Below are 13967 nucleotides of genomic sequence, written 5' to 3'. Positions count from 1 at the left end.
CAATTCCAGTGTGGAGACCTGAGCATGTGAATGGGGGTCAGGGCTTGAGCAGAGGGGTGGGGGTGGGTAGTGCTGTTTCACTTGAAAATCCTTTTGGCCAAGATCAACTCCTCTGAGTTTTCACTTTGCCCACCTTCCTCTGCCATCTTTGGCCAGGTTCAGCTCAAGTACATCTGCCCAGGGAGGCTGCTGCTTCTGTGCTCCAGTTTTTGCTTTGGAGTTTCTTCTAACCTGTACAGGGCTTGGGATGCATCCTTACTGCAGGCTGAACCCCTCTTCTCTGGTCCCTTGTTGACTAATGAACCACTGATGAGCAGCCTAGTTTTTGCACTGACTCTCACCCAGAGATGGGAGGCTTGCTGGCTATTAGCAATATAAAGTTATGGTACATATCCTTCCTAACCCCATTCCTCTCCAGCACATCAAATGACTATAACCTGTTTATCCCAGTTAGTTATGTTTAGAGTGGGTCAAGTAGCATGTGTCTCGCTCCCTGTTGCTGTGGACTTTGGTATCACAACTAGATGATGTCCTTTTAACCTGGCCTGCCATAGTCTAGATTGAAGACAAAAACACTAGCCCTCATAATGGAGTGATTAAATCTGTCCATATTCAAGCAGAATACAAAGGTAGATAGATCATGGAAAATGTTGTGAGGTCTTGAGCTGTGGAATAATAATAATATATCTTGTTTGTTTCCTAAGCCTGTAACTGTTGCAGGCCCTTTAGATCTTCCCTTTCCTGTAACTGAAAATTCCATAATCTCATCACAAGGAATGTAGTCTCTTAAATGAGACGAGGGAAGAGAAGCTACCTAAATTGGCCTTGACTCCATAGAGCATTGGGTGTTGTGGGATGCAAAGGAGGAAAACAGAAAGCTAGATTCCAGACACCAAGAAGGGACCTCAGACTTTGGAACTTGAAGCAACTCAGCTTAGGAGGGAAAATGTTTCCCACCCTTCCTCCCAAACCAAAAAAGAAATCAATAAACCCTTGCCCACCCCTTTGTGAAGTGGATCCAAGCTTGTCTAAGACAGGATGCCAAAGGCACCTCACCTGTTGCAGGCACGCTAAAAAGCTTTCATCTTTCAGTTAGCCAAGTTCTTAGTATTATCCAAGGACCAGGCTTCTTGAGAGGAAAGATTGTAATGTGCCCTTGCTCTGCCAAGCTAAAGGACTGATTTGCATGGCAGTTGCAATCCTTTCTGAAATTGAACAGCACCCTCCCTTCTCTTGCATCCACGCAGCTTTTTTTCTATTTTGTTTTGTTTTCGGACAAGGTCCCACATTGTAGTCCTCTCTAGCCTGGAACTCACCATGTAGACCAGGAAGGCTTCTAAGTCACAGAGATCCACCTGCCTCTGCCTCCTACCAAGCCCAGTCTAGAAGTTGGAAACACCAGGGAAGAGTTTGGTGTCAGGAAGACATTGTGACAGGCTTATCTTGACCAGGCTCAACATTTCCTTAACCATCTATATGAGACAGTTTCTTTAAAATTCTCCATCAGGTCCGGCATGGAGGTATGTGCCTTTTATCCCAACACTCGGAAGGAAGAGGCAATTGGTGTTCTATGAGTTTGAGGCTAGCCTGGTCTACATAGTGAGTTCTAGGCCAGTTAGGGCTACATAGCAAGAAAAGACCTTGTTTTTAAAAGATTTCTTTATTGGAAATGCCATATGAAATATTTTGGGGATGGATATGTTGATCTAAGTTAGAACTTTTTTATCTTCTGCCCATGTCCTTCTTTTCACCTCAGAGCCATCTTCACATCTCCTAAGTGAAGATGTCCATAGGGCTCTTGCTGGAAATATGGCAATTTACCTTGAGAACAGATGCTGGTGGCCTTCTGAGTCAAGATTACTTTGTAGACATACTTTCTTTGCCAGGGGATATATTCATATCTGTCACAGTTTCTAAGCTTGGGATTGGCCCTGTGCCTTTACCCCAAAAGAGCAGACTTGATTGTAAAATCTAACCCCCTGGAAGTAACTACATAACTTTGCATGGCACCATCAGCAGAACCACCCCACAAGGACCTGTGATAAGCTCTCTTGGATGACTTGGGCTACATCACGAAGTGCATCTCTTGTGGAACTGGATAATGAAAGAGAGTAAGAAAGGGCCTCCTCACCCCAACCACATTGTCCTAAGAGACACATGCCCAGATTTTAACCACTTGGCCTCTTACCAAAGCTGTTCTGGGAAGGTGAGGCTGAACTTGGCCTGGTTGGGTGGCAGGAAGTAAGCACCAAATGCCTTTACAACAGGAAAAAAAACCCACACCTCTTGCCTGTTCAAGGTAGCTTGAGTTCCTGTTTACATTTGGCTGCCATCTACAGCAGGCAGTAGAACTGTCAACAGCCTCCATAGCCCACTGGAGAAGGGCTAGCAGCCTGTTTTGGAAGAGGTAATCTACCTTTAACTGAGGGTTACCCCCAACAGTTCAGGAGGACAGCACAGTGCAATATCTCTCAAGGGACCTGCTATAACTCGGACATATTTTTGCTATACTTTGAAAATTTATACCTTAGAGTAGGACCTGGGGCAAAGTAGAAGGTTGTGGATTGGGTAACATCATTGCCTGCAAGTCCTTTCACTGACCTAGCTGCTAGCCTAGGGACAAAATATTTACAACCTGAAATGGGACAGCCAAGATGTCTACAGAAGCAGACTCCTTTTGAGTTTCTAAAGCAAACGCTAACTGCAGCCTAGAAGGGGAAGCAAGATTTGGCTGAGGACATATGGTGTTGGCAACATGGTTAACAATGGAATATGCAACTAATCTCCAGGTATCTGTCCAAACATGGACAAGTACTTCCTTGGCTGGCACCAAATATGCTACAAACTACCAGAAGTGCTGCTATTATGTTCACCCTAAGGCTGTGGCCAGATGAACCTCCTGTCTCCATTGTAGGTCATTGGACAATGCATTTGGATGTGACTTCAAGGGAAGATGTGCTGACAGAAGGAGGCTAGCTTCATCTTGTTACTCAGTACTACTACATATTGTCAGCTCTGATCCTGAAGATTTCTTGATAGCCCAGTTCATAGAGGACCAGTGACTGTGGGTATGGAAAGCCACCTAGCAGGCCTCTTCCAAAGCCAGGATGCCAATTACTTGGTGCTTTAGATTCTCCAAGGAAGCTCTACCTTGGGGATCATCTGGCTTTAGCTTAGATACCAGACCACAAGCCTCGTGGATAATGGTTTCAGTAAATGCCAGTGTCCCTCCTCTTAGTGCTATTTCAAGGAGGGAAGTAGCTTTCCACACTCAGAATGCTGGGTGCATGCTCTCATCCTGCCGCCAGTGGCTTTTTCACCTGCACCAGTGCCACCACTGCCCTCAGCCCCTAGGCTCACTTGCTAGAGGGAGGCATGGGGGTTTACCAGGGATACTTCAAGTTTACCCATATGTATGTTGCATCCAAGTTGTTTTTAATATATATATATAAATATATATATCAAAAGCCAATTATCTATTTTTATATTGTTTGCATTTTATATTCATGGAAACAATGTTTATCAATTGTTCTTTTCTGATATATTTTATTTTTAAGCGGTGCTGTTTACAGTTTTAAACAAAAAAATAGATGACATAAAAATTGCTGCTGCTCATGCAGAGGGATGTCATCTCAACTGTCTAGGGCCCTCCCTCTTTTCCCTCTCCCACCTGGCTGTGTCACACTATTCATTCTCTTTCCACACGGTAAGAACAGAAGATGCCCATGTACTGAAGACCAATACCAGGTAACTCAAGCATGTGGAACTTGGCAGACAGCATGTTTTCTAGCTTTAAGGTTTTTTTTTCCTTTTGAACCCTCCCTTCTCTTGTGTAGACGTTTTAAAAGTACTCATGCTTCTTGACTTTTATTCTTTTCCTTTCTTTATTGTTTGTGCTTGTTTTTGCAAAGTATCATGCCCACATTGTGTGATTTGTTGTATTAAGTTTCTCCAAAGGAGCATTAGGGGCTCATTTAACACCAAGAGACTTGGGATGGCAGATGACAATGCCATTTCAACCTCCAGGAATTGGTCATCTCCTTGGGGAAACCCTTGAATGGGACTTACCAGGAATTTAGTAATGCCAGAAAAGGCATTAGGTGATTCCTTGGTCCCTCTTGCTACTTTGGGAGACTCCCCATCCTGCCTCCTCCTTCCCTTCCCTGTTCCAGCTCACAAGTGGATGGTACTTTTGGAAACCGAACTCTTGTCCTTTGATTGTAAGTCTTAGCCTTTAATGGCTGAGTTGCCTCTTTAACCAGGATGGCACTTTTGGGAATGGTGACTATTACAGTCATGGCTGGGTGGCCTGATCCACGGTTTCTCCATCCTGTAGTCATTCCAAAGAAGAAAATCCACATGGCGTGTACATTTGTGAGGGTTGGGTCTATTAAGAGGGGGCTTTAATTATTTCTGTTACTATTGGTGCTTATTTTCCCTGCTGTATATGGGGGTGGGGAAGGGCTGGGGTATACCAGAAATGTATATTTAGGTCATGTTAAATAAAATGGCTGGGGGAAGAAGAAAGATATTAGAAAGTGCAGTACATCCCCAGTCTAGGTCTAAGAGTTCTCTCTTCCGGTATAGAAAGGGGACTGTAGCTCTTTGCTGTGCCTGAGCTTCCCTTCCCCATTCCTGAGACACCATGGAATCATCTGCATTGTGACCTCTCCATCCCTAGCACTCACTGGCATCTGGATATCTTAATACACTGCCTGTATGTTACAACATATATTTCATTTGCTGAATGCTAATAAACTTCTATGCTCATGAGGGACCTCCAGTCACTAAAGTGTTTTCTTGTTGTTTGTTTCACAACAGCATTCGTGTGATCTATGGGTGATGGGTTTTCTCTTAAAGGGAAACTGTAAAAAAAACAAGATATTAAGGGAGTCACTCAACAGGGGAAACAAGCCAAAGCTGAAACTGAAATTAGAAGAAACTCACATATTTCATTCAACCTGTGCCATGTATCCCAGTCAGTCTCATCACATCATCTACACTCTAAGACCTGTCCGTGAAGTATCTGGACATTGTCACGGACTAATTTGCACTTCTGCAGTTAGTCTCAGGTCATGCTATCTCTCTGAAAAAGGATCACCATGGAAAAGATCCCTGGGTTCCCTTCTCAAACCAGCAAAGAAGCTAAGTGACCCCAGGATCATATGAATCAAGGAAAGTCAGAAGGAAATTAGGAGATAGAGAATATCATCTGAGGCAAGTGGGTATTTTACAGAACATTAGTTCTGTGTCCTGTGCTGCTTAGTTAGGGAATGGTAGGTTTGGATTGCCAAGGGGTGGGTGTATGGAGCAAAAGCATTGCTGAAGTCTACCTAGTCTGATTGCATTCAGTGGAAATTCACTGGCATTAAGATATCAAAAGTGGCCCAGGCCTCTGTGCTGTTTTTTGTGCCTCAATCAATTGATCATTGGTAATTTCCATCAGTACAGATTAAAATATTACACTGTGTCTGTAACCTACATGACTTTTTGTTTTGTAACAAGGTCTCACTAGCCTTGGCTCTTCTGGAACTCGCTATGTAGATAAGGCTAACCTCTACTCAGTATGTACCTGTGGCTACCCCCATAGTGCTAAGATTAAAGACATGCAACACCACACCCAGCATCCTATAGGATTTTTTTCAACTAAGTTGAACAGTATTCCCTACAACAGAAATTCATTTGGCCTGAAGTAGGATTCTCTTACTATTTGTGTTGCCCACATGACTGGTATATTAGACCACCAGACAAAATAGGTGGAAAACATGCTTCCATTTTTAGATAGACAGATGGTTGCCCTGGCTGTGCTCACTTGGGAAGTCTTTTTCAAATGAAGACATAACTGTGGAAGGAATCTGCTAAACACACACGCGCGCGTGCGTGCGCGCGCACACACACAGTTTGAGAATGTCATACATGTGGCCCGTATTTTGATCATATTCACTTCTAGCTCATTTACTCCAACTCCTCCCAGACCACATAACTCTCACTTTAGTCCACTCCACACCGTTCTGTGGTTTGAGAGTCAGGGTTATGCCTACATAGCAAGCTGCCTTTCTTCTGTTTTCCTTTAGAACAAAAGTAAACAGATAAGGAGTCATGCTAAATAGGGACTGCTAAGGAAAAGCTGCTAACTTCCCACCGCTCTCCACAAGGAGGGGTCTTGGTTCTACTGATTATCCATTCCTCTGGATAAGTCCTAAGTTTTATCTAGACTACAAAATTTCTACAAGTTAGATTCAGCCAGAAAAATCAAGTAACTCAAGGGCATCAATTTCTAGTTTAAAATCTCCTCCATCACCTCTTCCTTCTTTAAGACCCTAAAAGGCATATGGACAGAGCAAGTGATTTCATCGATGTTTTATGCACAAGAAATCAGGATATTGAAAAGAGATTTGCATATTTCACTGAACAGAATAGTGACTGCGGGTCAGTGCCATGCAGGCCGCAGTAGAAGACAAAGATCATTGCTAATAATTCTTTAAACACTGCATGAGTAATATCATTGATACATTCCAGACACCAGACAATTTAACTACGTTTTCTCATGTAAGCCTCACATAAATCTATGAGAATAACATTGTTATAAATCTCTGCCTTAAGATAAAAAATGGAAGGGAATCTCAGATCATTTAAAAACCCTTGGCTAAATTCACTCAGCCAGATCAGTATTCTGGCTGGACTTCAAAGCTCACTATTTTTTCCCAATACACTGTAATAACGTAATGGTTTCTAGCAGTGACTCCTGTACCTTGTCCCAGATCAGAGAGTGCTGCTGAAACACACCATGTGCTGTTTCCCATCCCCCTGAGACCTAAACTAGACATACAGTTCCAGGCCTAGTTCAGCGTAACAGGATCTGAATCCTCTTTTGGACTCAGAGGATTGAGGTGAACTACCTCTCCTCACTCCCACCCTCACGCTTTGGTCCATAGTCATTGTACCTAATCAGGTGGGCCCAACTCTCCTCCTACTTGAACTTGCTAATAAGTAGGCTGAGGAAATATGATAGATAGAAATGAATCGATTGATATGAGTACCTTGATACTTGGCAAATAATCTTTCTCCCACTCAGACCTTCACCATCAGTTGGAGAATATCCTCAAGAAGAGTTACTTAATTGTAAATCACTTTCATAGCCTCAGCAGGGACAAAGTCTCCTTCTCTGAGACAATTGTTCCTAGTGTGCTTTGGGCTTTCATGCCTTATGTTTTGTTTTTTTGTAAGGAGGATGTGCAGGCTGAGCTGTCTTGAGCTCTATGCAGACCAGCCTTGCCTTGAACTCTATAGAGATCAGCCTGCCTTTGCCTCCCAACTGCTGGGATTAAAGATGTTTAGCACCATGCCTGTCTTGTGTGCTTTTGAGAACTCCTTCTTTTGTCCCTTCAGTTTCTTTCTTCTATCGCCATTTCTTTCTACCTGATGCTAGTGCAGTTTCCTTTTCATCCTTCTAACCCACAAAACAGTTCGCTGTGCCTTCCCAAGGTCTCCCTGTAGCGCCATCATTGACAGGAAGTACATGGTTTATAGAAAACAGATTCAGATTAAAAGAGGGCAAAAAAAACCAGAAAGAAATGAATATCTCTGCGTATAAACTCGCACACTAGTAGACAAGAAATAGTCATTTTTATATACTTTAAAGTAGCTTACTTGTAACTCCTCGAGCTCCTTGTTTGAATAGGGAAACTGAAAATTCCATCTTGCTTGTGAATGAGCTTTCTGCACATGTAAGCAGTGGAAACAAAGGAAGTTTATAGTGTCCAGAAATTAAGATAAAGGCTCCTAATTTCAAATCTGATAATCTTATTTTCCATGCCTACAACAGGGAAGGAGAAGGATCTAGAGATTTAAGTTCTGCTTTCCTCTGCTAAGAATTCCTCTAATTCAAACACAGAATCAGTACAACCCCCAGCCACACACACCACCACCACCACCACCACCACCACCAACACCAACTCAAACACAAGATCAGTATAAATCTCCTTCCCTCCTACTACCTCCTCCCCAAGATCTCTTTCTTCTCTCCCTTTTTCCCCTTTAGGGTTTTCAGGCTATTGTGAAAAGGAAGATGATTTTATTGCTTTCAGCTTTCTTTACTGCAAAGTTGTATGGCTGGTGATTTAGATCAATAGTAGAGCACACATTTAGCATGCATGAAGCTCTAGGTTCATCTACATGACTTCTTACTCCAACATAATAAAAACAAACAAAAATCCTAGTAACCAGTAGTTTACTAGGTGATCTCTACCTGTAACCCAGCTCTTCAGAGGCAGAGGCAAGGGGATCACTAATTCAAGGCCAGTGTGGACTGTATAGAAAGATCCTGCTTCAAAAGACAAAAAGCAAATGTGAAGACCAAACTAAAGAATAAGAAGCCTATTGAGGACCTGTTTACTTCGGTTGTATCTGTCCTATGCCTGCTCACCTCCAGGGACACAGGTTACTGGAGAGTTTTCTTCTTACAGAGCTAGAATTGACTTAGCTTAGTCCCTGGGGTCCACATAAATTCTTCTGTTACCAATTCGCCCCCCCCCATTTACAATGTTTCAAAATCTGAAGGCAAAGGTAGTGTTCTTTAGTCCAACAAATATTTAGTGTCTCTGATGTGCCAGATGTTGTTCTAGACTGTGGATGCAGTGATGAAAAGGAAAGATATTTTATCTTTCCTTTTGTGAGGGCACAAACCTTCGGCTTGTCAGAGGAAACAATAAATGAAACTAGATGATGAATAGTACAGCCAAGGAAAAGACATGATGATCACAGTTTTAAATAAAATGATCAGCAAAGACTCACTAAGTAGGTCATAGTTGAGAGATGAGCTAAGCGCCATGGTGAGCGCTGATAATGTATTTGAGGAATACAAATGGGTCCAGTGTTGCTGAAGCAGAGTGAATAAAGGAACAGTGATGGGGGTAAAAAAAATTACAGATGTAATTCTAGAGCTTGGTAATTTAAAAGGGAGTTGTAGATTTTAAAGGCTCTGGCTTTTGGACTGACATGGAAACATTGACATGAACTGACTCATGTCACTTGTCACTTGAAATAGTCTCAGATTAACACCTTTAGTTTTGTCTTGTTCTTCTCAGGTTACTATTATAAGATACCATTAATCAACTTATTTGTAAACAACTAAAATGTATTCTTTGCAGTTATAAAGGCTATACCATCCAAGACCATAGCACCAGCAGCTTTGGTGTGTACGGGGGGTTGACTCGCTTTCTTATGAATGCCACTTGCATAATGTCCTCACACAGAGAGCAAAGGAAAGAGATCCTACCAGGCCTCTTTAAAAAAGAGCTAACTCAATTCATGAGGACGGAATACTCAAGACTCAATGACATTCTAATATTTCCATCTTTTAATAGTATTAAACTTAGGGCTAGGTTTCAGCCCATAAATTTTAAGGATTCGTAAACACTGAGACCATGGCAAGTTCTTTCCATTTCCCCATGTGGTCTGGGTCTTAGCTTTGCCCCATCTTAGATGCTCCTAGTGTATGTAGGTCCACAAACACAGCATGATATCTCAGGGACTACCTAATGTAAACAGAGGTGTTTAGAGCCATTATGTTCCTAGATGTTTCGTTCTTAACACCATTTCAAAGCTGACTTTAGTTTTTAGTATTGTCAGTGCCTTTATTTGAACTTTATTGACTCACCTCATATGTGGTGATACTCTAGTCTACAAATGTATGTTCAATTGTAGACACTCTTGAACAACTAGATTTCACACTAAGTCTACACTGTGTTAGAGTAAAAGTGAAAATGTGAAAGTTTATGGCAATAATTTTAGGGTGGTTGATTTATATCTATTATCCTTCTCTACTTCTGCACTTAGATATTTCTCCAAGTAGATTTTTAATCTTTCCCAAGAAATGTTGTAGGTCATTCAACAGCCTCCTAATCTCAGTTCCAATTAAACATTTGAAGTCAAGAAGTTGGTTAAAGCCTTTCCTCAGCTGCCGCCAAGGTGCTCGGTCCTTCCGAGGAAGTTAAGGCCGCGTTGGGGTGAGGCCCTCACTTCATCTGGTGACTAGCACCATGCTGGCAGTCCACAACATGGCTTCTGTCTCCAAGCTCACCTGCATCTACTCCGCCCTCATCCTGCATGACAACGAGGTGACGGTCACGGAGGATAAGATCAATGTCCTCATTAAAGCAGCTGGTGTCAATGTTGAACCTTTCTGGCCTGGCTTGTTTGCAGAGGCTCTGGCCAATGTCAACATTGGGAGCCTCATCTACAATGTAGGGGCTGGTGGGCCAGCTCCATCCGCCGCTGCTGCCCCAGCTGAGGAGAAGAAAGTAGAAGCAAAGAAGGAAGAATCTGAGGAATCCGAGGATGACATGGGATTTTGTCTTTTTGACTAAACTGCTTTTGTTAACATGTCCAATAAAGAGCTAAACCTGTAAGTTAAAAAAAAGAAGAAGTTGGTTAAAGAACAAAACATACATAAAGTTGTAAAGGCCACCTCAAAAATAATTATGTCTATTTATTTTATTACACTAACTGTGAATGTGAGACAAATTTCCTGAGCTCATTTGTCATTATTCATTAAAACACATAAGAGCCTACATAGTATTACAAATTTTCGAGACTGATAGACCTGGATCCTATACATTACTTTAAAACATACCAACTGCATTACATTGGATAAATTAGGCCTGCTAGCCTCAGTGTCTTAATATATAAAATAGGAAAAATGAGCTATACCTTGTTGTACAGACTAGCAATAATGTCTGTATAAAAAAGTCTTTTTTTCTAATGCTTAGGCACATACTGTTCAGATTGAAACAAATCTTAGCTATCATTGTATCTCCCATTGTTGATATATAGGTGGTCTCCTTTTGGCTGTTTTGTAGATATGGACACTACAGTGGGGTGAACCTGATCAAGTTGGCCTCAGCATCTGGGGACGTAAGAATGTGGATGCCACATTGAAGTCTACAAATAGATGTTCAACATTCAGTTTTCAACACCAACACTGGTGTCCTGAGTGAAGGTGAGAATGGAGAGTACGAGAGAAATCAGTGGCAAGTTTTTCTCGTATTGGCAATGAGAAATAAGTGGAATAAGGAGAAATACATCTGGAAAGTGGTCTAGACTGCACAATCAAAATTGAAACCGTCATCCAAGAAAGATACTTAATGTGGCATCAGAAGTACAGGGTCACAGAAGAGGCATGTGTAGACACGTAGGATAAAATGGGTAGGTGAGAAGGAGATGATAGTGGTGAGAGGGAGGTGTATCTCTGTAGTGGTCAAACAAGGATTTTCCTGTAATATATTCTACTGAAAACTCTACCAGAGAACTCCAGCTGGTAAACACCTCCAGCAAAGTAGCTGGATACAAAATTAACTCAAAGAAACCAGTAGCCCTCCTTTATACAAATGACAAATGCACCTAGAAAAAATTTAGGGAAACAACACCAAATTTACATTAACCATGAATAATATAAAATATCTTGGTGTAACTCTAACCAAGGGAGTGAAAGATGTGTATGACAAGAACTTCAACTCCCTGAAGGAAAAAGTTGAAGAAGATCTCAGAAGATGGAAAGATCTCCCAGGCTCATGGATTGGTAGATTAAGATAGTGAAAATGATCATCTTACCAAAAGCAATCTACAGATTGAATGAAATCTCCATCAAAATTACAACTCAATTCTTCACAGAAATAGAAAGAGTAATTCTCAACTTCATAGTGAATAACAAAAATCCAAGGACAGCAAAAAGCATTCCCAACAATAAAAGAACTGGGGGGATCACTATCCAGCTTTACTACAGAGCAATAGTGATTAAAAACTGTATGGTATTGGTACAGAGATAGGCAGGTAGATCAATGGAATAGAACTGATGACCCAGCAATAAACCCACATACCTCATACCTATGGTCACGTCACCTTTGACAAAGAAGTCCAAACCATACAATGGAAAAAAGAAGCCATCTTCAACAAATGGTACTGTTCTAACTGGATGTCTACATGTAGAAGTATGAAAATAGATCCATATTTATTACCCTTCACAAAACTCAAGTTTAAATGGATCAAAAACCTCAATTTAAAACTATATATACTGACTATTATAGAAGAGACAGTGGGAAATACCCTTGAAAGAATTGGTACAGGAGATAATCTCCTGAACAGAACTCCAATGACTCAGGCTCTAAGATCAACAATTGATAAGTGAAACCTCATGAAATGGAAAAGCTTCTGCAAGGCAAAACACACTGTCAATAGGATAAAATGGAAGCCTACAGATCAGAAAAAGATCTTCATCAGCCCTACATCTGGCAGAGAGCTAATATACAACATTTATTAAGAACTCAAGAAGTTAGGCATCAACAGTCCAAATATCCCAAATAAAATATGGGGTAGAGAACTAACCAGAATTTTCAACAGATGAATCTCAAATAGCTGACAAGTACTTAAAGAAATTTTCAAAGACCTTAGTCATTCGGGAAATGCATATCAAAACAAGGCTGAGCACCCATCAGAATGAGTAAGAGCAACAGTGCATGCTGGGGAGGATGTGGAACAAGGGGGAACACTCCTCCACTGCTGGTGGGAGAGCAAACTTGTACAGTCACTCTGGAAATTAATTTGGTGGTTTCTCAGAAAACAGAATAGTTCTCAGGTATACCACTCCTGGACATATACCCAAAAGATGCTCTACCATCCCACAGGGACACTTGCTCAACTATGATCATAGTAGATTTATTTGTACTAGCCAGAAACTGGAAACAACCTAGATGCCCCTCAACTTAAGGATGGATAAAGAAAATGTGGTACATCTTCTGTCCAGCTATTAAAAACAAAGACATCATACATTTTGCTGGCAAATGGACAGAACTTGAGAATGTCATCCTGAGTGAGGTAATCCAGTTCCAAAAGGAGATGCATGGTATGTACTCACTGTTAAGTGGATATTGGCCATAAAACACAGGATATCCACACTACACTTCATAGACACAAAGAAGCTAAACAAGATGGAAGGCCCAAGCAAGAATGCTTGCATCTCACTTAAAAGGGGGAATAAAATAGTCACAAGAGACAGATGGAGGGAGGAAACTGGGAGTGAGGGGGATGGGATGGGCAATGATGAGTCCTGGATTAGGTGTGGAGAGGGACAGGGAAGATGGATAGACAGCATAAGAATGAATGGAAATCTGCTACTGATAGGAGTGGGGAGGTAGGGAGCATCTCTAGAATGAGACAGAGACCTGGTATTAAGGAATTACCAAAAATCAACAGGGATGACTGTAACTGTGACCGGGGATATGGAACCAGAAGAGTCCACTTCCTACAGCCAGAAAGGAACCCAAGGACACCAACCCAGCCACAAACTTTTGACACCCAAATTTATCCTGTCTACAAGAAATTCAGGGACAGTGAGTGGAGCAGAGACTGAGAGAATGGCCAAACAATAACTGGTCCAACTTGAGACCCATCCCATGGGCAAGCACCAATCCCTGAAACTGTTAATGATACTGTTATGCTTGTAGACAGGTGTCTAACATAGCTGTTCTCAGAGAGGCTCCACCCAGCAGCTGACTCAGAGGGATGCAGATATCTACAAGTGAAACAGTTGGTAGAGCTTAGGGACTCTTATTGAAGGGAGTCTGGGGGTGGATTGCAAGCCCCAAATGGGGTAGTAAGTCTACAGGAAGATCAACAGAGTCAGCTAACCTGGGACTCTTGGGGCTTTCAGAGACTGATCCATCAACCAAATATCATACATGGGCTGGACCTAGGCCTCTCCCTACATATGTAACAGACATGTAGCTCACTCTTCATGTGGATCCTGAACAACTGGAAGAGAGGCTATCCTAAAGCTGTTGTCTGTCTGTGGACTATGTTCTTCTAGCTGGGCTACCTTTTCTGTTCCAGTGGGAGAAGAGGCACCTAGCCTCACAGAGACTTGATGTACCAGGGTAGGGAGATCCCTGGGGAGGGGCTCAACAGCTCAGAGG

At 41.9% G+C, this 13967-nt stretch overlaps 1 protein-coding gene across 1 annotated transcript; it reads left to right on the top strand.

Moving 5' to 3' along the window:
* Window positions 1-9928: 9928 nt before the first annotated feature.
* Window positions 9929-13162, top strand: Rplp1l2 (ribosomal protein lateral stalk subunit P1 like 2). Its single transcript, XM_063280524.1, has one exon. The coding sequence runs from the start codon at window positions 10041-10043 to the stop codon at window positions 10365-10367; it is 327 nt and encodes a 108-aa protein (XP_063136594.1). The 5' UTR covers window positions 9929-10040; the 3' UTR covers window positions 10368-13162.
* Window positions 13163-13967: the final 805 nt, after the last annotated feature.

The sequence above is a fragment of the Rattus norvegicus genome, chromosome X, assembly GCF_036323735.1.
Source record: "Rattus norvegicus strain BN/NHsdMcwi chromosome X, GRCr8, whole genome shotgun sequence".
NCBI classification, from domain to species: domain Eukaryota; kingdom Metazoa; phylum Chordata; class Mammalia; order Rodentia; family Muridae; genus Rattus; species Rattus norvegicus.
The sequence above is the reverse complement of the archived record's forward strand: the minus strand, read 5'-3'. Positions and strand labels throughout refer to the sequence as shown.

Coding starts and splice junctions, on each gene's coding strand:
- Rplp1l2 (XM_063280524.1), top strand. CDS start 10,041: ATGCTGGCAGTCCACAACATGGCTTCTGTCTCCAAGCTCACCTGCATC.